The 27,395-nt window shown below is 35.2% G+C and overlaps 1 protein-coding gene across 4 annotated transcripts in view; it reads left to right on the top strand.

Annotated features, from left to right (window-relative positions):
• Positions 1-401: 401 nt before the first annotated feature.
• NR3C2 (nuclear receptor subfamily 3 group C member 2) overlaps positions 402-27,395 on the top strand; it is a 177,254-nt gene continuing 150,260 nt past the window's right edge. For 2 of the 4 annotated variants that reach the window (XM_083367775.1, XM_083367772.1), the window contains exons 1-3: positions 2,291-2,430; positions 4,429-4,495; positions 8,432-10,199. In XM_083367775.1, coding sequence (XP_083223901.1) covers positions 8,434-10,199 — 1,766 coding nt within the window. In that variant the 5' untranslated portion in view covers positions 2,291-2,430; positions 4,429-4,495; positions 8,432-8,433. Of the gene's footprint in view, positions 1,442-2,290; positions 2,431-4,428; positions 4,496-8,431; positions 10,200-27,395 lie in introns of those variants that run through there. The other 2 variants (XM_083367774.1, XM_083367773.1) reach the window with 2 other exon arrangements.

Genomic DNA, 27,395 nt, shown 5'->3' with positions numbered 1-27,395 from the left:
GTTTCAACCGAGTGGACTTCCAGCTGAACGGCCCTGGATCGCCTGAGAGAAGCTTAGGAGGATTGCTTTTTGATTTTTTTTTTTTTGATTTTATTTTTCTCCAGACGCCGCTTCGGAAATCCCTAGCGAGCTCCTTTGCGGGTTTGTGCGTCTCCTTCGGGATTTAAGCCAGATTTTTTTTTTTCCTCCGGATTCCACCTTCTTCCTTGCTACTCTTCCCTAATCGGCCGCTTTCTGGAGCGGACTCGGAGGGACTCGCTCCTCCGGCCATTGCCAAGTCGAAACGGAGGTGGAAAAATGAAGGTGAGTCCAGGAGGGAAAAAGCCCACACGCCGCACCATCTTTCTGACCGGAGTCCCAAGGCGGACAGGTAAAGAGACAAGAGTGACCGAGGGAAGAGTTCTTCTGCAGAGAGGAATTAAAATGTCATTCCGCGGAAAATAAAAAGAAGGGTTACTAGGTAGCCGTAGTCAGACGAAATGCCTCTCTGAGTCAAAATATGCAGAAGAGGCACTTCCAGGTCATTGCCAGTCCTCGCTTAATCCAATTTAAAACTTAGCGGGCGGGGAGGGGAAATAAAGGGAAAGAGAAAGGCATCGCAAGAGCATTTCGGCCTTTGGGGCAACGGGACTAAAGTAGCTCGGTGTTCAGGTGATCCAGGCTCCAAAAAAAACCGCGGATCAATATGTATTAAACGGCTAAAAACATTAAGGACACGTGACATCTCAGATAGTCAATCTATATTTTTGAGTAGCTGGACTCCCCCCTTTTGCAAGAAAACAGCCTGGGAGGCGGCGGGTTGGGGTGTTTTTTTTTTCCTTCTTCTTAAAAAAAAATCGCTAAGCACGTTTTGCTTTTGGAAAAGTGTTATTTTGGAGTGATTTCCGTCTCTCGTGCCATCGGTGGACTTCTGCAGCTTGGCTTGCTTCGAATTTCATTAAACTTTATTTCTACAGGCTATTTTATTTTCGGGGGGAGGAGGAGTTGGGCATTTTTATCGAGGGAAACTGGATCGAAAAGGGTGTGCACACAAACTGAAGGGAGGGGGAAAGAGCCGTCTCCTGGCGGAAGGAGGGGGGGAATGTTAACACCGCCGCCGTTTGGGTGGTGTCAAAAATTTGGGGGTGTGTGGAGTTGAGCAGTTTTCCATGAAGCCTGAAAACATGCGGCATTTCTGCCCGTCCAATAAAAGGAGGGAGAGTATGTAATTGTCTTTCTGAAATATATTTAGAAACTCCGGCCGCAAAGATGGAGCATGTGATGAAATGTTTCCAAAACCTGCTAAAGGGCTAGAGTTTGGGAGTTCATTTTTATGGCCCTGACTTATCAGTCTGTGCAACTTTAAAAAAAAAATCCAAAGAAGCAGTTGGCAAAGAATCTACTAGACGCAATAAAATCCAATCTGAGAACCAGAGGGCAAGTCCTTGAGCCTCTTAATAAGGTTTCTGTTTGCTTTTTGGGGTTTTTTTTTAAATGGTGGGTGGCGGCGGGGGGGGGGAGAGAAACTGCTTATTGCTCTGACAAGCTGGATTTGCTATCTTGTAAGCGTGGCGATTTTTCACTGCGTGAGATGAAAACGTGTATGTCCTTGCTTCCCCGAGTGGGTTTAAAGGCAGATGGGTGGGGGGCTGCCCAGGCGCTTACCTTGATACAGGTGGAGATCAAGTCTCGAGAGGCGGGCAGGAGTGGCTTGAGAAGCGAACCCTCCCAATTCGGATCTTAGCTTTTTTTTTTTTTAAGAGGAAGCGGTTAGAGGGATGCTATTTAGGAAGGGCTGACAACTTGAGGGCGTGGGATTTAGTTCTAACTCTCATTCAGAGGCCGGACTGAGCGGGTTTCCCTTTTGGAAGCTACCTTTATCCCTCTGTTGTTGTTGTTGTTGTTGTTATCATGAAAGTTGTTAGTGTTGCACAGATCGATTCCAAATCTCACTTTTCCTGGCATCGATAGGGAGGCGGAGGGAATTTTGCAGCTTCCCCCGGGAAACGACGCGAGCCGCTCTGCTTACAGAGACTCTACCGCTTTAAGAGGAGATACATTTTCTAGCTTGTGTCGCAGCAACTTTGTATCAGTCATGTCGCCTGCCGGGTGACTGACAAGAAGGCTGGTCCAATGGAAGTTCGCTACGGACTCCGATCTCGAGGCTCCGCTCTTCCCGTCGACCAATAGGGGAGAGAGAGAGGAGGAATCTCATCTGAACTTTATCTGAGCATGTGACATGTTTTTAAAAGGACTTGGCACCTTAGCGGTCTCCCCCCCCCCCTCCCGCCGCCTTTCCCTCTGCCCTGCACGGTGTCGGTGGACCAGGCAAATTTGAAATTAAGGATCCGTTATGAAGAATAAATTGCTTCTCGTTCCTTTTTCAGTTGCGAGCTTTGGTATTTTTCTTCGTAGATGTGGACTTTAAGGTGGATGTCACTTGGAGGAGAGGTGAGAGCAGTCGGAGGCAGAGGGCAGATATGTTTCTAGCGTCCTGAGAAAATGCCTTCTGATTGTTGAAATTGTAGCCGGGGGGGGGGGGTCATCTACAAACCAAACAAATCGTCTCAAGGTGAAAGAGTTGGAAATTAATAAGGGGATGGCTTGAGATGTTTATACCTGTCTCAGAACTGGGTTTTGGGGGGGGGTTGCATCAGGTGTTCTTCCAGACTGTCTAATTTTAACTCCTGGCAGTTATTCTGCAGATTCCCTGTTATGAGATTCTCGTGAGAAAAGTATCTCCCATAATAGCCTATTTTAGAAAAGTTGGATTTTCAGCTAAAATGCAAGTATCAGAAGAGGTGTTTGGAAAGCTTAAGAATGTGTCAGATGGCAGTCCAAGCACCCAGAACTCAGAAACTATTGGTTTTAGGATGCTTTTGTCTGGGTGTGAAGCTGTCATGTAATGCTGGATGGACTTTATGCCTCTTTAGGAAATAGCTTATGTTGGGAGCTATGTTATTACTTGTTTAAATTTATTAGTTTCCCAACTCCGCTGGACTTCAGGCAGAGTTAGTTTTAAAATTATAGAGGATAGTAGAAGGTGAGTTAGCATCCCAGCCAGTGGTACAAAATAAAGACTAGCATATATTCCATGAATTTGTAACAGTTTCATGCGCTCCTATGCAGACTGTAATTCTTTTGTAGCTGCATGCACATTTTCTAAATTTCTAAATGATATTTGAATAGCTTTTGTGATTTCAGTTTAAGTGAACTGGAAATAGCTTGAAAACTCTGTAGGATTCATTCCAAATGAATGTATGTGCAGAAAGGTATTTTGAAACATTTTTAATGAATTGGTTAGATGTATAATCTACCCTTCTTTCAAGATGCAAAGGCAGCGTGCATAGCACATTTAAAAATTCTAATTTGGTAAGCCTGTTAAGCTGGCATTGTATTTTGAACCTTAGTTATAATTGAATTTGCATTATTTTATCATACCAGTAGATAGCATTCAGGGTCTATTTGCAAATGCATCCATAGACACGCCAGATGATGTTATGGGATATTGTTTTGGATAATTATGCAATTTATGGATTTTTAAAAATGAAGAAACAGAGATTAAGTTATCTGAATGTAGATTACTTATAGATTACTGCAAAAAAAGTGTTTCAATTTTGGTCATTTATATTGTTAAAATCAAATGACTCAATGGAATAATTAAAATGTATGTATAGTTCCTTTCTTGGAAACCTGAGATTAACTCATATTTGTGTGATCTACCTAATAGCCTAATATTAATTTGATACAAGTCTATGTATAAATCACCTTCGTAGGCCATTTTTATTGTTCATTGATCTCAAAATGCTACCCTGAGATGGGGTGGAGAACTAAGGTAGTGGTCAGTATGCTAGGACTTGAGTTCAGTATCATCAGTATCTTGAATTACAGAGGACCACAAAGAATTGCGTTGGTATGGCTAGTAATGAAATTCACTGGATGACCTGATGGCAGGTTATTTTCAGCTTTTGGTTAGGCATGTTCTAAGACAGTGGGGTGATCACATAACTAGGTTGTCCTAAACTGTATGAGAAAGCATTACAATATTTAGATTGCTGAGGTAGACTTCCATGTTGTAACGCACTGGACGCTTCCAACCAAATGTTTTAGAGAATATTACAAATACCATACTCTTTAATTTAAATTAAGATATTTGTATTATAGACCAGATAAAAGTCTGCATGTTTCATGAGATCAGAATTCCTGATATTAGGACTTTTTTGTTCTAAAATAAGAGCCCTGCTAATAATGCTTTAGTTTTGTTTGGGTGGAAAAACAAAATAGAAGGATACATTGATGCCTTTGCCTGATCAAACTATAATTATCACTAGCAAGCGCACAGAGAAAATAAATACTATAAAATAAAAATATTAATGAAATGTTTCATTACATTAATTCTTAACTCTTTTTTTCTAATATCCTGTGTAATATTATTTTTTTTAACTCCAGGAGAAATTGATGATGTCATACAAATTTGATATAGATATATGCCATGATTTTCTACAAGTGGCTTAATGTGAGTGAATAAGTTTGTTACTAGTAATTTATGTGCATAAATGTGCCATCCCTGGGTTTTGTAAGGTTACAGATATGTCTTTCTTGTTTACAATTTTTCAAAAAACATATTTATAGACATACAAAGATGTCTTTATTTGCTGGATATAGAATGGTTTATTTGTCAGATTTGGGCAATCATATGACTATGAAAACTTTTTCAATGTGTTTGTATTTAAGTGAATAATTTCTATTACTTCACATAATTAAGAGTGATATTAAAGAGAAAAAAATGAATTAAATAACTGAAAGAGCATGTGATCGAGAGTATGTCAAAGACAACTAAGAGAAAACAAATTAATGCTTGCAGGAGAAGGTGTGATTTTGGCAAAATGAAAAGTCCATAGAAAATATTTATCCAAATAGGAATATAAAAGTAAATAAATCACTTGAATTGCATATCGTTTGGATAACTATGTCTTAAAGATTTATTATTAATAAATATATGATTTTATTAATATTAGAATATTGTAAATTCTTTTTCAATGTTATTACTTCAGTTCTCTTGAACATCAGAGATACATCTTTTGATATGCATTTTGCTGCTCAACTGGAAAATGATATACCAGTTTTCAGTTGCAATCCTATAGAAGTAAAATCCATTGAATTAATATAGTTTATTTCTGGATTTTGCAGTATAGAAAAGTTCCTTAATTATGTGAAGAATAGGGACTAGGCTGTTATAAATGTACTTTCTGTACTACATTTGCTTATTGTGATGTATATATGTATGTGTTTTATAGTAGTCTTTCCAGTCTGGCACCAATATTACCACCAAGTAATATTGTTGGATATTACTTCCACAGTTTCCTAATAGTTTTGAAAAACAATAATAAATAACAAACCTCAAGCAACCAAGGGAGAATTATTGCAGAAATAAGCACAGAATAATGCTGCATGGATTCAAAGAAAAATTTATCCCATAAGAATTCTTACTAAACATTGTGGTATAGCTAGTCCTTGACTTACAGCAGTTCAACTAGTGACCAAGTTACAACAGCATTGAAAAAAGTGACTTATGACGGTTTTTCACACTTTCACACCATTGCAGCATCCCCATTGTCACATGATCAAAATTTGGATGCTTGCAATTCTAATTTCTATTTATGATGGTTGCAGTGTCCTGGAGTCATGCGATCACCTTTTGCAACCTTCTGACAAAGTCAATGGGGAAGCCAGATTCACTTAACAACCGTGTTGCTAATTTAAGAACTGCAGAGATTCACTTAACAACTGCAAGAAGTCATGAAATGGGGCAAAATTCACTTAACAGCTGTCTCACTTAGCAACAGAAATTTTGCGCTCAATTGTGGTCATAAGCCATTGCCTTGTACGTTCTATGATTACTTCTTAAAGCTCACCAAAAATTTATCAGATGGGTTAAAAAGATTTAAAAAGTTAGCAATTGATTGATAAACAGCAGAAGCTCAATTTAGTTTTGATAACTATGTACATATTTGGCTATGGTAATCAATGTATATGCAACAAGGGCTCATTTCCCAAAATAAGTTTTCCATATGTTTGCTGTAATACCGAGTGCATGGCTGATCACAATCAATTTGTATTCTGCTTTAATTGTCAGCAGTTTGAAAGTGAACTCTGTGAAAGTGTGCTTTGTTTAAACCAGATTTAAGGCTCAATTTTATTAAAATGTAAATCTACATCTTGCTATATTTACATATCCTGCTTTTTCAAATCTCTATGCTAGTGTTACAGCTATCCCTAATGGATCTCCACTCCTTGACTAATGCTGCTCCTTAATTAAAATAAAATTTATGTGAAAACTAATGTTTATAGATGATCAAGTCGCTTTGGCCTACAGAAGGCTTTACAGTATCTTCTCAAGTGAATATTGTTCAATAATTTGAGTTCTTAAGATTGTTGAAAGCACCATCGCTGCTTTCAAATGCAAATATACCGTACATACAAGCATTGTGCCTTAGATATGGAAGGCCATGAATTTGAAGGCATAGGGTTAATTGTGTTGCCCCACAGCCTGCTGAGTTTACAAGTTTGTTAGGATGTCTACATAGACATTTAGATAAGAATTTAGGATCCTTCAAAAAATAAACTTTTTTTGATATATACCGAAAGTTAGATTGATACAAGTGTTAAAGCACTTACACAGGGAGTAGTAATTTGGGCATATTCTGGAAGTAATGGAACAAATTGTAATTGCTTGTTTTTGTGATTTGAGGATCCAGTTTGGGACAGTTGCTGCTTCTGCTGTTGAGACACTTGTGTAAAACAGGAGAATTATTTTGTTGTTTTGGCATAATAGCATTATTTGAGGATGAGAAAAGGGCAGCTTGGTTAACAATAAAGGATTTCACTATAGGTGTGGGACTGTTTTACTGCTAAATTATATTCAAATTATTAGCATATCTATAGTTAAATACTAAATTCAGAAAATGTTTCATTGACATATACAATGTACTAAAGGGACTAATATAGCACTCTAAGTTAGTGGTAACATTTTCATCTATCTATCTATCTATCTATCTATCTATCTATCTATCTATCTATCTATCTATCATCTTCCATCCAGATAGATAAACAGACAGACAGATTCCAAACATTTTTCTCCGGCATACAGTGTGGTGTTTCTTTGGTGAATATAGAAAAGAAACTCCCTCTTTTAAATGACATAGTATATATTATATGTTTTACTTGTTTAAAATAGGAAACTGAGTCTTTGAAATTCTATTAAACTTTAAAGGAAATTCTTTACAGGACATTCTGGGGTGTCCAGAATTGGGACGAATCATATATGTTTGTAAAATAGTCCATCTGCTCAACCAAAATAACAATGTTATAAATCTTTAATTAATTAATTAATATCTGATGTATCTTAGACCATCCATCTCCCTCAAGAAGGGGCCCTAAGCAGTGCAGAGTATAATCAACATATAAAACAGCAGATAAAGTTAGCTTTAAAATATTAAAATTAACTTAAAATTTAAAAAAATTAGAATTATGATATATATTTTTTCAAAGAAATAAGAAACCCCAATATGGCCATTTAACTTTGGTTAATAAAGGCAGAGAGAGGGCTCTCAGGCACAGCCAATTTTGAGCCCTTCATGGAAGACCAGAAGAGTGGGGACCCTCCTAACCTCTGGAGGAAGGATGATCCATGAGGAGGGGGCAGTGGCGGAGAAGGCTCTCTTCCTAGAACCTGCCAGTTAAAATTCTTTGACTGACAGGATCTGCAGTATACCTTCCTTGCCTGATTGAGTAAATGCAAACATTTCATAAACACAGCTGTTCATTTTTATAAAATAATAATTTTCTCTGTAGGGCTCCAAATAAGATGAATGTTATGTTTATTTTCTATGTTATTGAGCAACATTAACATTGATATATATTTTTAAGGGTTGTAATTTTGTTAAGAAATCATTTGCATTGGAAATCTTTATTATAAGATTCTTAAAATGACCCAAATGGGGAGGATAGATTATGGAGGAAAGAGAATCTTACTATGTGGGAAATATTAAAATGTAATACTCATGAGCAATGTACATTTTAATACAATTAAATCTCATCCTTTACTAAAAGAAGCACTAAACTTACAAATAAAAATAAAATGTACTCTGAAGTCATTTTATTTACTGTCAGTAGCATAGAAAATGAAGTAACTGTACTAAATTTACATTTCTGGCTTATAATTTTTTTTTAAAATTCCATTATCACAAGATAATAAATTTTGTTTTTAATTGTTAGCCATTAAACAAGATCAAAAACAGATGTTCATCTATTTGAAATAATTTTCACTATGTTCAGTAAGTTTTACTCTTACTTAATCTTGTCTAGGAATGCAGCCACTGTTCTTTAATACGCGAGAAAATTGATATATGCATATATATTTATATATAATTTTGATGTTTTCTTTTGTTAGATATGGAGACCAAAGGCTATCGCAGTTATTCAGAAAGCCTAGATATGGAGAGGCGCTGGAGTCAAGGTTCACAATCTATGGAGTACAGTCCTAAAGGAGCAGAAGAACAGTCCAAAGAGAGTAATAACTATATGGAGATCGTAAATGTGAGCTGTGTTCATGGCACATTTCCAAATGCCAGTTCTCAAGGAAGCAACAAGGAAAAACCTGAGCTAATTTCTTGTCTTCAGCCAGATCATGGTCAGCCGGCTATTTTACCCTCTGATATAAAAATTGAGCTTGACTCCAAGGAACTTTCTGCAACGGTAGCTGAATCAATGGGTTTATACATGGATTCTGTAAGAGACGCTGATTTTACCTATGATCAGCAAGGAAGCTTAACTTCTGCAAAGATGTATCAAAATGTTGAGCAATTAGTAAAACTATATAAGGAGAATGGCCATCATACCTCTCCCTTGAACACCCCAAACAGGTGCGTGAGACCTCTAATATCAGACTGTGCAAGCTCTGTGAATGATGGCATTGTACCATCTATCACCAAAAGTCCTAGAGTGTGTCAAGAGAAGAATTCTTCTGATTGTAGTCCTCAAAGCATGACTCCTTCAGTATGCAGCCCTCCTGGAATTAGTTCTGTATCATCAACTACTCCTACTAACTTTACAAATTTCACCGTAAATAGTCCAGTAAACCAGGGAACACCTTTGCCATGTTCACCTAACATTGAAAATCGAGGTTCAATGTTACATAGTCCTCCACATACTAGCAATGTAGGATCTCCTCTTTCTAGTCCTATAAGTAGCATGAAATCACCTATTTCAAGCCCTCCTAGTCATTGTAGTGTGAAATCTCCAGTTTCAAGTCCTAATAACATAACAATGAGATCTTCAGTATCCAGTCCTGCAAATATGAACTCAAGGTGCTCTATTGCCAGCCCTCCCAATGCCAACAATAGATCCACTCTTTCTAGTCCTGCAGTAAGCACTGTGGGATCTTCAATGTGTAGTCCTGTAAATGGTGCAGTGACCTTTCCGGCATCTAGTACATCGGTTGGACTTGGTGCAACTCAAGACATGGTTCCTAGTCCAGATTCAAAAGAGAAGAAAGGTGCTTCTGAAATCATATTTCCTAAAATAGAGCAAACAGAAAATGCCATCCCTATCAGTGAAGTAGCTAATCAGATGACTGTTGTTCAGTTTATAAAACCTGAACCAGAAGGGATATTTAGTAGCTCATGTCTTGGAGAAAATAACAAAATGAATTCTGATTCCCCATTTTTAGTATCAATAAAGCAAGAATCAGCTAAACATTCTTGTTCTGGTGCTTCTTTTAAAGGGAATCACACCACAAATCCCTTTCCATTTATGGATGGATCATATTTTTCTTTCATGGATGATAAAGACTACTATTCTCTTTCTGGGATTTTAGGACCACCCGTTTCATCATTTGACGGCACATGTGAAACTAGTGGATTTCCAAATTCAGGTCTGTCTATAGGAATTAAACAGGAGCCTGAAGAAAACAATTATTATCAAGAGAGTACTCTACCTTCCTCTGCCATTGTTGGAGTGAATTCTGGTGGACAGTCATTTCACTATAGGATTGGTGCTCAAGGCAGAATAGCTTTATCACGCCCTGTTGGTAGAGAGCAGTCTTTTCAGCATATGAGCTCATTCCCTCTAGTGGAGTCATGGAAATCACATTCTGAGATGACTGGCAGAAGAAATGATGGGTATCCAGTTCTAGAATACATTCCAGAAAATGTGTCAAGGTAGGTTTGCTTTATTACTGAATGTCTAAAGAGAAAAAACATTTGCTGTAAGATTGTTTTTGATGTTACTGTTTTTCAGAACTGATTCTTTATATAAATTACGATATGTATTATTAAAATATTGGACACTTTACCTTATAAACATGCTATATTTTATTGTTGGGCATTATGTTTAGCTTTATGGTTTCCAAGCTTTCACTTTATTTATTCAATTAAAACATGTTTATGCTGCCTACCTCATAAGACTTTGGGCAGCTTATGAAGAAAGCAGGATTTCTAGTTATGTAGATAGTTGTTGTTGTTGTTAGCTGTAAAGTCGTGTCCGAACCATCACGACCCTATAGACAACGTTCCACCAGGCCTTCCTGTCCTCTACCATCTTCTGGAGTCCATTTAAGCTCACGCCTACTATGTAGATAACCATATTGTTATTACAGTTTTGTGGTCCCTCATTATGCCAAGGTTGACAAAACAACGTTCACTAGCATAGCTACATACAGGCAGCTTCTCACCCTAGTAGAGATTCTAAAATTAAATTGAAATATTTTTACAATTTAAAAAATGTTGTTTTGAGAGCACCAGATCTCTCAAGATTTTAGTAACCTTGCTTGGAACACGATAGTGTTTGCATGATGTCTGCTGACTTTGTTAGATTATAAAGACTGCCCTCTGCTATGACAGACCCACATGGGTGGTGAAACATAGTCCGGGCTAGTGGATGCTGAATATTGATAATGAAAAGAAATTCTCTGAATTGTCCAAGTCATACTGCATGATTTTTAAAAATCAATAATTCTTTTCATAATTGTTTTGCGGTGGTACTGCATAATATTTCCCTGGCTAAATATCCTTGGTGGAGCAGTGGGCTAATGCCTCCTTAAGTAACACCAGCTGCCTGCAATTAGTGCAGGTTCGCATCCCACCAGGCTCAAGGTTGACTCAGCCTTCCATCCTTCCGAGGTAGGTAAAATGAGGACCCAGATTGTTGGGGGCAATAAGCTGACTTTGTAATAATGCCGCTTGGGGTGTGTGTGAAAGCCCTAATAAGCAGGCATATACATAGAATGAAGGCTACCGCTAAGCTTGTAAGCCGCCCTGAGTCTTCGGAGAAGGGCGGGATATAAATGGAATTAAAATAAAATTAAAAAAAATAAATTTAAAAATGAGTTGCCAAAACTTTCAGCAACATTATTTCCCTATTTTTACTGCAAGGAATGTTACTAAGACATTGTTTCAAATGTCTTCTGGAAATAAAAAGGTAGATTTAATAGCTTTAATTAAGGACTGTAGCATAGAGCAGTTTTGCCCATTAACATCATGTGATTATTTTCATATTAAAAAATAATTATATGTAAGAAACTGGAATCATAACCTGGTTTAATCAAGGCTTTCTCTCCTAATTTCTATGAAACCTTTTTACAATCAAAATAGTGGTATAAAGATAATTTCTTTTGTATTACACTACAGGAGTGACTACTAATAACTTATTTTGATGTATTTCCCATTTCCAAAGACATGATAGCAAAGATCTCTCCCTTCTATTGCTGTTCCTGGCATTTTCTTTACTTTCCAGTGGATGGTTTTCTTTTCTGTTACTTTGTTAAGATTTCCTTCCCCCCCCCCCAGTTTTCATTAATATGTTTCTCACTGTAGCCTTTATTATCCTATGTCGATTGACATGTGCAACATCAATACATACAGTTTAGTGTTGATGTCATACTTAAAATGAAAAGACAGTCTGAAACAATAGAGAAGAACAGACCACGTTCAGTGTTGAAAAATGACTTTTTACTGCCTATGGTGCTTGTCATTGCCAACTGGTTTCTTCACTCAATGAGACTCTATATACTTCACAAAGTTTCTGGACAGTTTTATGAGAGAGTGATCTAAAATAGAAAAGGGAAAGGATCACGCACACTTTTTCGTACTGGTAATTTCTACCGGAAATTCCTCCTTTCCAAATCAACTTCTTATTAACAAATAGAAATAGCACAATTTCCACTACTTTATTGACCACAATGTGCAATTAGAGTATTTCAGATAATTAATTATAGATTTATTTCTATTATTCTTTACCAGCACTGATTTATAACCCTACTTTTAGAGTTCACCTTTTTTTTTTACTATTGCATTCATTACTGTTACTTCTATCCTCTCTTAGTTGAAGAATGCTCATTTTTGGAAATCTAATGTAATAAATTAAAAAAAAAACTGTTATAGCCTTCAATGTTGATACAGAGAGAGAAAATACATTTAGAACTGAGTATCTTTTTATTCCTTTTTCCTTCTCCATATATCAAATTTTGTAATTATTTCACCTTATTAAAGCTTTCGGAATCCTATTCTTATATTTCTGCTTCTACTAATATTTTAACACTTTGTCTTTGAAATCTTTTGAAAAACTAAAGATTTTATAAAGATACTTTCTTTTTTTTGAGCTCTACTATAATATGTGCTTTGTATATTTTATTATTTTGTTATACATATTAATTTTTTCATTTATCTATTTATAATGAAAAAATATATTATTGGATCACTTTACTATTAAGTTATGTTATACTTTTATAACTTAAAAGACAAAGAAAAAACCTAAACATGAGAGCATTTCAAGTGACAAATGTAGTTTTATTCTTAATTTATTTTATCCTTCTCTTCATAGGGTGCATGAAACATATACGGTACTATTTCTTCTTTGAGGAAGACATTCTTATTAATTCAGTCACTGGTTTCTATGATGCATTTCAGAAATTTCTGACTACTAGTTATTCTATCAAATTGTTTCTCAGTACATTAGAATGAATGTCTGAATGAAATTATAATTAGGATCTTACCATTTACTTTTATACTATTATTACTATTATGTAGCAGAGTGAAATGAACCTTTTCTATATTCTATACTTCTATATTATAACATTGAAAATTTTGTCCAAAATGTACCTAATTATTTTTGTACTTTGTGGTATCTTGCAATTGGACTGCACAAAGTATTCATATTAAGTTATTTTTGTTAGAATGGGCTTATGTGTACTGGCTTTTTTATACAATAATAGTATACAGATACTTAGTGACTGCTTAATTTAGTGACTGTTCAAAGTTACGACAGTGATGAAAAAATTGCAACCAGTCCTCACATTCATTACTTTCACAAGTCTGTAAAGCAAAGGAAAGCTGAAATAAGATCATAAGTAGAGTTGCAGTTTCATGTAATGATCACTTTGCTTGATTACTAAATTGAGTGTATCAGTTGTGGTCACTAAATGAGGACTACATGTATTCTGATACATTAGTGATGTTATTATTTTGGATTTAACTTTGTTCTGATTATATTTTAGCATTGTGCCTGAACAGCATGTATTAAGTTGCATCTTGTACCAACTTTGTCGTTCTATGATTCTATATCTACATGAATTAATTAGGTTTTGTAATACTCCTGATAACACTTAAGTGCATGGAGATGATATAGTACGATAGATTGATTTTGTTTTAGTTTCTTGATTGAAAGGATTAGGGATTGATCAAATCATTTGGTTGTGGTAATTGTATTGAGGTTGCTAGTACTTTCTGATGAGATAGAGCCCTGAAATAAACATAGACAATATTTTTGTTAGAAAAAAAATGTATACACTTTTCAGAATGAAAGATACTAAAATAATTACTATCTTATCATGTTAACTGGAAAGCTAAAATTAGATACATAGATAGCTCAAGCTATTTTTAGCATATCTGGATAATTCATCCTGGAAACAAGGACCTGGAGTGTGTCCTTAATACTATCGGTTCTTGAATGCAAAACTCCAAAGGATCACTAGAGGGCAGCACAGGGACACTGACAATGCTCTGTTGTCATGCAGTGGTGGTTTAGATTTTGGCAGCCAAATGTCTGCTAAAAGTTTGGCAGTCCTTTACGGCCATTCTAAATAATTCCTCTGAATTTAGGGCTAAATGAACTTCTAATCTAATCAACTTCTCTGATAAAGTGGGTTTTCTGGAAAAAAGAAACTGAACCAGAAATTTTTCCAATACCTTTGGAATTTTTAGTGAGCATTTTTAGTAAGCGAAGCTATTATGGTACATTGTGTTTTACATGATGCCTAACTATTTTATAACTTTTCTTCAATAGAATTAAGTCCACTTCATTTAGGTTTAAAAGTGATAAAAATTGAACAACTTACTTGTCCAAATTTAATAAATAAATAATACCAAAGGAGATGTGATAGACTTACATAAGCATAATCTAGGTAAAATCTGAAATAAGGTGTTTGAAGCAATCTAATTTCATTTATTAAAATGAAAAAATAATATTTCTGTAAAATAGAAACTCTTCCATAGAAAAATTAAGTAATAAAAATTTATTTCACATTATTATCAGGTCTCCTTAGGTTAAAGAGGAGTCAACCTAATTTGCAAATCTGGATTACCACTTCCTATAGTTATTTGAGCTGAAATAATGGCTTTTGATCTTAGGTGTGAAAATCATGTTTTGCAATAAAACACTTTTTTTTAGCCAGAATTGCAATGAGTCATGCATGTGGAATTATTAGAGATTTTATTCTTCTTGGTTCATGGAAAAATGTAGAAGAAAATTATTAATGAAAGTAGGCTTCTTGTTCTGGTAGGCAGTTTTTCTACTATTTATTATTATGAATCATGAAAATCAGATTTATTGAGATTTAATTTAAAAGGTAATTTACTAGATCAAGATTATTTTTCTATTTATATTAATGACTATTTGCAAGATAGATGATTTGCAAACATTTTATACATTTTCATTTTTTAAAATATAAATTTTATATTTTACGTATATTCATAATATTTCTGCATTAGAAGCTGTATTAATCCTTTTATCTTGGTGTAAGATGCCAATGGAATAAAAACTTGAAGTGTAATATATGCAAAACTGGAATAGAAGGTGGCAACATTGCAATATTTTCTGCTCCGTTTGAATTTTCTATAAAACTAAAAACTGCTCATTATTCCAGGAAAAGCTATGACTTTTTTCACAATTATTTTTAATGGCCTTCTGAGGCCTTGTAATTGAATAGGTACATAATTTCATTAAGAGCTTTTTCATGATTATTCCTTTTTTATAAATCTAGAAGTTCAAAGCTATGCAATGAATAAATGGAACCTCTGTGTGTTTTCATTTTCAACTAGAAGACAAGGCCACCGTTATTAATATAGTATTTACAGTTTTTAAACACACCCTGAAGTAAAGACATTTAAACATTCAGCTATGGTCATTCTCACTGAAGCAGTAATTATTCTCATAGGTTGTCAGGTCAGGAAAACCAGGAAACTGTTGTTTCCTGCTGACCAGCTGATCAGAGAAGGAAACAAAAGAAGAATATTTGTGATAGAAGAAGATGCATGTTGGCTGAAACCATGTTTAAAGTTGTGCTTGCTGGGAAATTCTGGGAGTTAAGTCCACATATCTTAAAGTTGCTAAGATTGAGAGACACTGGTATAAACACTGTCAATAGTATCTTAAACTACAGCATCAGTTTGGAGGCTGGATTGTGAACTCTGGCCATTTATAGCTTTTATAATGCTGCTAATACTGTTTTTGTTTATTTAATTCTCAGTGAGATTCCAAATAATATTTCCATTTCTGATTCCTGGAACCTTTATAAGCTTTTGAAATACTTTATTTTATTTTATTAAAATGTGCATCTGAGTGAGCACAGTTCTAAATTCATGAGAATACCAGTCTCTTAATTTTCTAAAAGTGGTTTAGGAAAATGTCTTAGTTGCTTGAAAAAAATAAAATAAAACTGAAGAAATTGTGGTCTTTTGCATAGCTTCAGGAAAACTTGTTACTTAAAAAAAGAAGTTATTTGTTTCTAAATTTCCAGATAATGTAATATTATGGATAATGTAGATGCTTGATGTTATAGTCAAAAAGGATTTGGCTCGTTGCATAGAATCCAGTCTGATTTCAGTGGGGTAATGCATGAGTTAGGCTGCAGCCCTAAACTCATGTACCTGCAAACAAGACTGAAACATCTGCAAGAGGACTGGACGATAAATCTGCAATCCCAGTTACTGTATTCTATAGCAAATGCAGCCATTGTGATAAAGGTGGTTAGGACGCAGGTTCCAGACCAGACACTCACTCTTCTCAGCCCAACATAGCTCACTGAATTTTTGTTATGGAGAGTTTGTGCATATCATCTGAAGCTCCTGGGAAAAAGGCAGGTTATAAAAATTGACCAAACATAAATATAAATTGATTTATTGATTCACAAATACTTATATATTTATGTATTTTGATTACAATTATTTATTTGCTTATAAATCACCTGTGGTATGCCAATCATTGTGAAACACAATGTATTATATAGGTTCATATAGGTTTATAATCTTCTGGTACAAAAGGAAAAAAATGTGATGGAAAAAGAGGAAAAGCAAGGCTTCAGATAAGAACCCACATTCTTAAGAGATAGATGAACCAAATGGATTTCAAATCTACCATAATACTTACTCAGAGTTCAATCCAGAAAGAGAGCTTCTTACCAAAAGAGCATTTGGTATCCTGGCTTATATCAGAGCTCAGAGAATGTATTTTTTTCACCTTTGTGGTCCCAGGGCAGCTATCACAACAATGATACGATGAGTTTTATTTTTTATGAGGTTTCTGCCTTTTCTACTGCCCTAATTCATGCCCAAGGAACAACTGGAATTATAGATGCAATTCCCTGTTCTTTCAAGCAGATATTTGCAATGTTGCAAAGTCTGCAAATATTTAACTTAAGTGTGCACAAGTTGAAAAATAGGTCAGGGCAACAATGGTCTTTTGGTTTGGATTTTGTTCTTCACGTTAAAAAAAAATATCAGGTTTTGACTTTTACCCCAAATTTGACAACTAGGCAATTAGATTAGCCAATCATTTAAAACTGTTTTATAAAAGCATTATTAAGAGGCTGTTACAAACTCTAATATGATATGCTGTCATATTTGTTCCTTGATTCTGGGTAGTTTTTTTACCTATGGCTTTTTCCCTTCTTTCCAAAGCTTATCATTTTCATAAAACTATACAAATTGAAATACCTATGCCCTGCAGAAATGGAAATTACATGCAGGAATGCTTCCATTTTATAGATTGCTTGGAGGAACGATAGACTTTATTTTGAAAATATTACTTGTTCTTGTCGAAAGAAGATCTGTGTGTTTATGCTGGCTGACTCCCATGGGCCTTGCTGAGGGAATTGTATTTAGAATAACTGCCAAATGAGAATGTCCATATTGATTTTTAGATTCTAGCGATAGTCAGTGACGATGTTACACCTGAAACCTAAACAAATTCCTGAAAATAAATTTGCTTTAGCAGAATTCAAGGAATCTGCTATATACATGATGTACATAGAAACTGCTTAACTTTATCAGCAATTTTAAAATTTCCAGTTCCTTTATTTATCTTTCCCCACTCCCAGATCATTTGTATTCTTTGTTAGTCTGCCAACTTTTTAATGGCTTTAAGTTACGCTTAGTCTTCCTCCGGAAATCCAGAGACATGGGCGGTGACACAGTTGGTTCACAGAAGAAAATCTGGCATAGAAAGATGTTAGGTATGTAAGACAGTTCAGAAAAATATCTCATTGTGTTAATTAGTGCCAATTCAGGAAAGTGTTTTTATGTCAGCATGTATGCATTTGAGCATCTGTTTAAGTAGTTCCTTTAAAAAATGTGTGTGAAATCTAAATATCTCTCCAGCTGGAAACTAGTTATCTGAAACTAGGAATGTGATTAAGGATCCTCTTCCTTTACAAATGTGTAGTTGAAGAGTAAGGTTGAAAGCCATAAACCTTATGGAATTACACAATTTTATTTAGGTAAGAGTTTGGCTTTACCTCAGTCAACTTGGCTTGTGTAGAAGGCTTGTCTTGTCAGGCATGGAAGCAGATATTTCAGTGAAAATCCAGAAGTGCTCATAGAATTCACTTGTTGGATTATAATTTTTGAAAGTTTACCACTGGAGGATTTTCATATGGAAGCCGCATCCAGCCTATTGCCGGCAATGGCAAAAGTCTCCCGATATGTTGCGCGATGTCACATGACATCCCAAGTTTGACATGTCTGCCTTATATTAAAGGAATATAAAATTAGAGTCTGTGTCCACATGTAGGGAGTCTAAATTTGAATAATCAAGTTCCAGATTATGATGGATTCCAGCCACATCATTCCTAGCCAATGTAGTACTAACATAGTCAAATTAAGGGATGATTATAGAAGTGAATGCAGCTCAGCACATCTCTACTATTGATCACTGATGTTGAGAGTTCTGAACCGGAACCATTCCAGAGAAACTGTTCTTTATTTTGCATCCCTTAGGGGTCTCAAAGTTTATTGGATACAGATTAAAATAGATTTCCATTTTTATTCATGTTGAATCAATGCACCTGCAGTTGGAAGAAAGGAAGCAGATTGCTTGTAATACTTTTTAAAAGGTCAGTGGTTAATTAGTTACCAGAAGAATACAGTTTATTTTATTTGTTGTGGGTTAACATGGCTATAATTTCAGTTATAGCTTGTTTTATGCTCTAAAGTCTGTTTTGTATATGCCCATTGGAAAAATACGTTTTTTCAAATCTTAAAAATAAAACACTAGTGTATGTGATATTTCTACTTTTGTAGTACTGTATGTGATATTCCTATTTTCTATACAAATTGATTTATTCTTCTAATTATTTTGAATAAAAAGTATATACATATTCCAAATTAATTCTCTCTCTCTTTCCCTCCTTCTGTTTTGTCCCTCTCTTTCTCTGTCTCTCCACACATAGACATAGGCATACACACAAATTCACTTCTCACCTTTATAGGTGGTATGTGTCTTCCTCAATCTTGAATCCTCTAGGATTTTTAGGTTTCCGCATAATATCTTAGCTGTTCCTGCACCTTTCTGGATAGAGAGCTTTGATGTTCCTAAAATCTGTTGCAGCCACTTACTGAAAACCATTCTTACCGTCCTCAATGCTCTTATCACTGGTGGAGTCACTTTGGTTTTTACTTTCCATATCCTCTCCAGTTTTTCTTCCTATTTCTCCAGCTTCTCCTTCTCCTTCTTCTTGATGTTGTTCTCACTTGACACCACTACATCTGTCATCACTGCTGTCTTCTGCTGCTTGTCTACTACCAAAATGCCTGGTTAATTGGCTAGTATAACCACTGGTAGGATTTCCCAGGGTCTGACACCTCAACTATCTGTTGATGGTACATTCCATGCAGAATCTTGTCTTGTCATGGCATTTCCTCTGCTTTATGTTCTTCCCACATCTACTTATGCTTCAAGCATTTTCTCAGCACTTCACTTTGGTTGCCACCTTACTGATGTACTGCTGGATGCTCTGGGCTTCATCCAGAATAATGACTTTGGCACTCACTGGACTACCCACCCACGCACCCCCTTTCGGCCTGGTGTACAGTAGAACTTGGGGTGGAAACTTCCATAGATTGTGAGGAGCTTCTGGGTCTTCACATCAGCAGCTTCCACATCCTCCTTTAGCCCACAGTGTATCTGATGACTGGCAGGACCTACACACACACACACACAAATAGGGAGAGAGAGAGAGAAGAGAGAGACTTAAATGAAAATCACTTGTATGGTGTCTTCTGAATTAGTTTGTGTCTTTAAACTAAATTATATTACTTTATTTTAAAAAAATTGATTTCACGTTCCATGATCATATTACAAGGGCTTCTAGTTGCTAGAAAATTATACTTTATAAATATAGACTGTGTTAAATGCTGCAGATGGATTAAAAATTCTAAATGGTTCCTAATATCATCAACCTGCCTTAATAAGTGAACATTATTTTTTTCAAAAAGTCACTTTGAAAAAGCATGCATTTTTGTGTTTTGCTGGCTTTATGTGTATTTGTGTGCATGTATTTGTGTGAAGGCACAGCTAAACACTTCCCTAATGAATTGCCTTAATTTTGCTTATGCCACTGAAGCGGGTCACACTAAGACCTGGCAATCCTTTTCCATTTAGTTTGGATTCCTATAGCTTGTTAGTTTTCCTTATTTTGGCCCATTATAACTCCAATACTAGTTCAGACTCTGGTCAGAATGCAAAGGGGATAGTCCAAGTAAGAACATTTTTTATCTACTGAAAATGTCTGTGTTGTTCAGGATCAATAACATATGACAAGAGTTTTCAGCTGCCAATGTCAAGTTATCTCAGGCATAAGGGAAGAATGCAATTTTTCATCAATGCCTTTATCAGCATTGAAAACTGTATTCCTTGAAGAGAAGAGGGATTAAGAACACAAGAAGATAAAAATATTGCTGAATTTAAAAATAGTGCCTCAACTAGATCTAAGTTGCCTTAATTTAATATTTGTAGTTTCATTACCGGTATGTTGTTCCAGATAGGTTAGCAAAGTACTATTTTTTGTTTTTAAATCTCAACATTATATTTACCAAACCATTTTCAAATACATGGTAGGATACAGAGAGCCAGATTGGTGCAATGGTTAAGGCACCAGGCTAGAAACCAGGTGACCAAGTATTCTACTCTACCTTAGGCCTAAAGCCAGTTGGATGACTTTGAGCCAGTCATTCTCTTTCACCTCTAGCAGCTCTAGACAATGGCAAACTACTTCTGAAAAACCTTGCTAAGAAAATTGCAGGGACTAGGACTCTTGCAGTTGCCACAACTCAAAACTGATTTAAGGGGACCAAAAAAATAAATAAAAAAATACAACTTTCTAGAAGACTATAGAAAAACTATAATTTGTTTTTACTTGACTTCTATCAGTACCGACCTAACTGGGTACTTCTCGTGTTAATTATGTGATATCTAATAGACTACTAGAATATTAAAAGTATCCCTAAACATAGAAGTACATAGGTAACAAGATTTATAAAAAAGTGTGCATATAATTCCTTGGGAGTTTTAATTAAGGAAGAATTTTATTTATTTAAAACTTCTGATTAATTCACAAAGGATGAGCATGTGGTCTACTCTTAATTAAAATTGGTGGGACTTATGTTGTGTCCAGAATGATAGACTCTGTATGAAGAATATATTTTCATATACACATATATACACACAAAATCCACTTGTGAATTATTGTTTAAGTTCAGTGTTTGTGTTATTCTAGAATTTTATGCTGTTTTCATAAAAATGAATTTCAATTTAATATAATACATTTACAATACATCAAACTGTTCATATATATTCAATATAGTTTGCATTTGTATACTTTACTCAGTTAAATGACTTTTCTTATTTACTTTAATAGTTAAAGGACATAAAAGGATAAGAGGAATAGTTCTCATTTTCAACTCTTCAGTGATTTAACAAAATACACAATTTTAATTGCACCAAAATAAAGATCATTTTGGTGATACTAAACTAAATTTTTAATCATAGTAATTTTAGTACAGGATATGTAACTAGTGCCATCCAGATGCTTTTACTTCTATCTTGTTGACCTGTTTGCATGTCTACAAGCAAAGGATTCTAATTAGGTTTTTTAATGAAATTGGCAGGAGTTGTGATAGGTTAGCAAATAGTACATTTCTTTGTATCAATGGTTACGTTTAAAGGAGGGAGAACTTTTGGAGAGTAGCTCCCTTGCCTAAAGGTTTTTGATAACTGCTGCACATTTTCTTAGGGAAGATGCTTGAGAAACCAGCACATGCTGTATGTTAAGAATATTCAGTAGAATATTCTAGAATATGAAGATATTCTAGGAAGATCCAATTTATCTAAAAAAAAATCTTCTCCTGTTCACCTGTATTCATGTTTCTAAACTGATAATTTCTACAATTTCCTGTTTATAGATATCAATGTGAAAATAATATTTCCATGAAGGGAAATATGTATGGTACTATATATGATCAAATTCCTTGCTCAAACCTGTTGTGGTTTTCTTTCAAAGATAATGGTGAACTAAATAGTTTTCAAACTTTTTCATTAAGACCAATTCTATTAATGGTAAAAGAGTGGAGAATTTATTATCTTTATTACCATCAAAATATGCATAATTTATGACATCTTCTCCCTGTGCTAATGTTGTCCTTCTCCAAGTCAGTCCTTAATTCTATTAAGTCTATTTTTTATTTTTTATTTTTATTTATTTATTTATTTTTATTTTTATTTTCTTCACCTCTTTTAGAAGACATTGGAAAGGTATGTTATAAAATCCTTCTTTTTGAGAGAGAGAGAATTGGATGTAATCACAAGCTTTTTAATGTTTTTTTCATCTTAGTTTATTGGGCCTGGACTCCTAACTGAAAAATGTTTAAAAATAATATAAATTTGATGGTCTATGTTTAGTTGTCTAATTCTTTGGATCCTAATTTGGTGATGCTCAAAGACACTACAATTTCTTTCTAGGTGTAGAACACGGGAGCCTGATCATTGGCTATCCCAGTGATGGCGAACCTTTTAAAGACCGAGTGCCCAAACTGCAACCCAAAACCCATGTATTTATCGCAAAGTGCCAACACGGCCATTTAATCTGAATACTGCGGTTCCAGTTTAGAAAACACAACTCATACATTAACATCTTTTGTCTTAAAAGAAAAACACAATAACAAAGCTTTGCATGATACAAACAACTTTTTACTGAAAGGTAAAAGTTTGCATTTGGCATTCTTTTGAACAATTAATGTGATTTTTGCTGTTGTATGCATGCTGATAATTTGTCTAACCTTGGCTTATACTTTGTAAGTTTGAGAGCAACGCATGCAGCACTTAGGTCATCTGTTAGTCTTTTTCTAGTGTCAGATTTGATATAATTCAAAGCTGAAAACAGCACACTCACTCCAAAGGCTTGTTTTGGCTAGGAAGGGGCTTGAGAAATGGCTTTTTCCTGCAAAAACTTAGCCAAAGAGCAAGGCGTGCATGCCCACAGAGAGGGCTCTGAGTGCCCCATCTGGCACGTGTGCGATAGGTTCGCCACCACTGGGATATGCTCTTTATGTTTATTCTGTTTACCAATTGTAAACAGAAGGATTGATTTATACTGTATGAGTAACATCTGCCACATCTGCTAGGACTATAATGAGGAGAGATAGCATTGTAACTACTGACCAAATTTCCAATATACTTTCCATATGATGCCACTACATAGAATCAAAAGGAGCATGAGGCATAAAAAGAGAGAAAGTGGTTCAAGTCCCACTTTAACCATGAAAGCCAGCTGGTGACTTTGGGCCGGTCATTCTATGCCAGCCCAATCCACTTACAGGGTTGCTGTTGTGGTAAAAATAGGAGGAGAAAGTATGTTGGGCATGTTTGCCATTTTGAACTAATAAAGGTGGGATTCAAATAAATAAAAACTTCTGTGTTGTTTTTGTAGTCTAAACATAGTGTTGCTCCTAGAGTTATCATTGTCAAGTGATATCAGTGGCAAGACTGTTTATTATCAGCTGATATAACCCTTTATGAGAGACAGTGTGGCTGTCACATTTCTGAGTGGAACGACTGGTCATCACATATTAGAACTTGATTGAGGTAAATTGCACTTGCTGCTAGTTAGCTACTGAATCACATTCATCATTTTGCTTCTGAGATAATGAGACCAGGAAATTTGACAGATGGCTTTCATTAGTGTAGACCTGAATGATCATCAAAGGTCCTGCTTTCTGTGCTAAAACTAAGTCCTTATCCAAGTATCTGTAGGTTGATCTTCTGAGTGGTGTGGTACCTAGTCTTTGGAAGGTTGAAATCTATGAGGCACACTTGTACAAACACAAATATTATACAGTAGATTTTTATGCTGAAGTTTAGGGTGTTTTTTCCCCCTATCATTGTCAAGCGTGTTTACCATTTCACAATTTCCTAATCTTTGTTCCACTGCTTTATTTATATTTGATAATGATTTTATGATTGTACTTATCTTAATTTATGCATAAGAATGATTAATAGCCTTTGAGTCTTCTACAACTGATGAAGACTTCATGGACACATTCATATATTTTTCTTGGCAATTAATATATGGCAGTAGTTTGCCATTTCCTTCTTTTGGAATGTTTTTTCTCCAACTGCCAATTGGAGAAAACCTTGGTATTACCTGGAGGTCTACTGTCAGAATTAGCTATTTTTTATATTACAATAGCTAATTGGTGTTACCTAATTAGGTTTATTATTTACAAGCTTGATATTTAAAAATCTTATAACTTAGATATAAAATAGTATTTTAATTGATTGAAATGAGGCAATAATCTGAACAGTTGAATAAAAAGTTGTGAAATAGGAATGTATCTTAAGAGTTAATGAATTGAAAGAATTCACTATGCATTTCTGCTTGTCTTTCCAAAGGTAAATTCTGTTGAGTCCTTTTTAAAGGACTTTTTAAGACTTTTTAAAATAGAGAAATATGGGAAAAAAGCTCACACAAAAGAGTTCAAAAATTATGAATTCTATTGCTACTACATGTAACTACAGAGGAAAGTATTTTGAAAAGTGCAAGTTTTTCCCCACTCGGCCACTGTTTCAAAACTTCAGAAAGATAAAAATTTTCCTGTGCAAAAGATTCACAACTGTGTTGGGTGAAACAATGGGATCTGTATGTTCTTTACCAACTTGCCTCTTGCTAACTCCTTCAAGCTCAAAAGTAAAGAGATAATTTTCTCAAAGACAAGTTGCCTAAACTGCTGACTTCCTGGAAAGGTTGCTGCACCATCCAGTGAGCTGGAGAAGGGAATGAGCTCTCTAAGCTTAGCATGTATCAGTTCAATTAAAGAACATGTGTCCAAACGTTTGGCTTTTCTGGGCCTCATTGAATCAAGAAGAATTGTCTTGGGATGCATATAGTTAATGTATATAAATTACATAATAATGTTAGAAGTTTACAATCTTCTGGGACTGCATTACTACTGGTAGTTGTACAGGGCAGCTTATCCCTGTGGAGGCACAACTCCTGAAGAGAATAACACAGGATAGTCAGGAAAAAGGCTGAATTGAGAGAGTGACAGAAAGACTATACATGATATTCTGCCTTCTTTGGAAATTGAGGTAATAGAACAAAACCCATTGTATATAAAAGGTAAAGGTAAAGGTTCCCCTGCACATGCGTGCTAGTCGTTTCTAACTCTAGGGGCCAGTGCTCATCTCCGTTTCAAAGCCGAAGAGCCAGCGCTTGTCCGAGGACGTCTCTGTGGTCATGTGGCCAGCATGACTAGACGCCAAAGGCGCACGGAACGCTGTTACCTTCCCACCGGAGTGGTCCCTATTTTTCTACTTGCATTTTTACGTGCTTTCAAACTGCTAGGTTGGCAGAAGCTGGGACGAGTAACAGGCACTTACTCTGTTACGCGGCACCCGGGATTCGACCCGCCAAACTGCCGACCTTCTGATTGACAAGCTCAGCATCCTAACCCACTGAGCCACCGCGTCCCTTATTGTATATAAACAGAGGTAATTAAAATTAAATTCTGAAATGTGTTAGTGAGAATTTAAAAATGGTATGCTCAATTAATTATTAAGAATAATTATAAAGTTATAAGTGAAGAACAAATGGTATGCATTTGTACCATTAAAAATTTGCTTGTTATCCTCCCTTCCTTAATTTTTATTAGGTTAGCTCAGGGGTATCAAACTGCCGGCCTGTGGGTTGGTTTCATCATACCGAAGCCGTGCTCACCCCATTGCCAGTAATGCAAAAAGAGTCGCGATATGTCATGACAGGTCACGTGACGTGGTGAGTTTGACACCCATGGGTTAGCGACAATATAGTCTCCCTTCATCCAAAATTCTCCAAAATTAGAATTTTTCACCAGTTGACTCTTAGCAATTTATTTGTTATCTTCCATAACTTGAAGAGTTAGCTATCTTCATAATGAAATGGAAGTGTGGGCTAGAAACTAAGATGAAAGGTATTTTGGCAAATCTACTTGTGATTTATATAATACTTTTCATTTTTTTAAAAAATAATAGAAATTTCAGTATTGCTCTTTCAGTTTTTGAAGAATAACAATATCAACATAATTAAGAGTCAGATTTATTCTATTACCGGTATATGTATTTTTAAAAAATAAAAATAAAATTTAAGGCTAGGAAAATAAAATCAATGGCTAGGAACTCTATTTTTAGTAATATCATAATTCAGAGTCTAAATTTACATAAAGTGATTTAAATTTTGTCTCTTTTAGAAAAAACAAGTTAACTGTATATTGAGAAAAAGTAATACAATAAATCTTTAAATGTCTTAGTCTCAGTTCTAGATGTGAGCCTTGATTTACAACATGTATTCTACAAATTCCATTGGCTTGCTGTCATTCTCTTTCTTTTTTAAATAAAGACTGTTTGAATTATTAGAAATAAGTTCCCTGATAAAAGAATTCATATGTGTTCTATTTGCAATAAGGTTGAAAAGTGAAGAAATAATACACAGATAAACAATTTTCATTTTTGTGGAGCTCTTATGGGATTGACTTAAGCTTTGGATACTGAATGTTATAGACACAGCTCTTCTGCAAAGAAGGCTACCTTTGAGTAGTTTCTAACTGTTTCATCCAGTGCTTTTTTTGTAAAATAAAAAGGTGCCGGAACTCACACATGTCATACAATCCGCCTTGCCTACCCTATAAGGTTCCATCCAAAAAAGGTGCCGGAACTCCGTTCTGAGTGTTCTATTAGAAAAAAAGCCCTGGTTTCATCATAGAGGGTCAAAAAGCGGATGGGTATAAAAGCAAAGTTGCACATATTTTTCCTACAACATCAGCATTATGAGGTAAAGTGGGTTGACAAGATATGACTGTCAGTGACTTTATGCCCTCCATATGTAGGTATTTCAACAGCAATATTCCTGATTTGGGATACATGGTTTAGTGTCAGACCTGTTTGTCTTGATCATATCACATCTTCAGGGCACCATCATTCATGTGTTAGAATAGTTTTGGAACAAATAAGAGGAATTAAAATCATAGATTTAATTTAAATAGTGTCTATAGATTGGAAACATTTACTAATAAAGCGGTTAAATTTAGCATATTACACAAGTAAGGAATTTCATAATAGGAACCAACATAATTACATAAACCTGAACTTTTAAAACATCAGGGGACGGGTGAAAAAGAAACAGAAAAATCAAGAGGACCAGATTTCTTCATTGTTTGGAAGTTATTTGAATTATGATTTCCATGTGATAATTGAAGCTCAACTGGAATGTATTCACCAGTATAAGAGAGTGGCAACCAAATCTATGAAGAGGCCAGAGTGGCTCCCTAGAGCAGGGTTTA

The sequence above is a fragment of the Vipera ursinii genome (genome assembly GCF_947247035.1).
Source record: "Vipera ursinii genome assembly, chromosome: 7".
Taxonomy (NCBI): Eukaryota; Metazoa; Chordata; class Lepidosauria; order Squamata; family Viperidae; genus Vipera; species Vipera ursinii.
The sequence above is the reverse complement of the archived record's forward strand: the minus strand, read 5'-3'. Positions and strand labels throughout refer to the sequence as shown.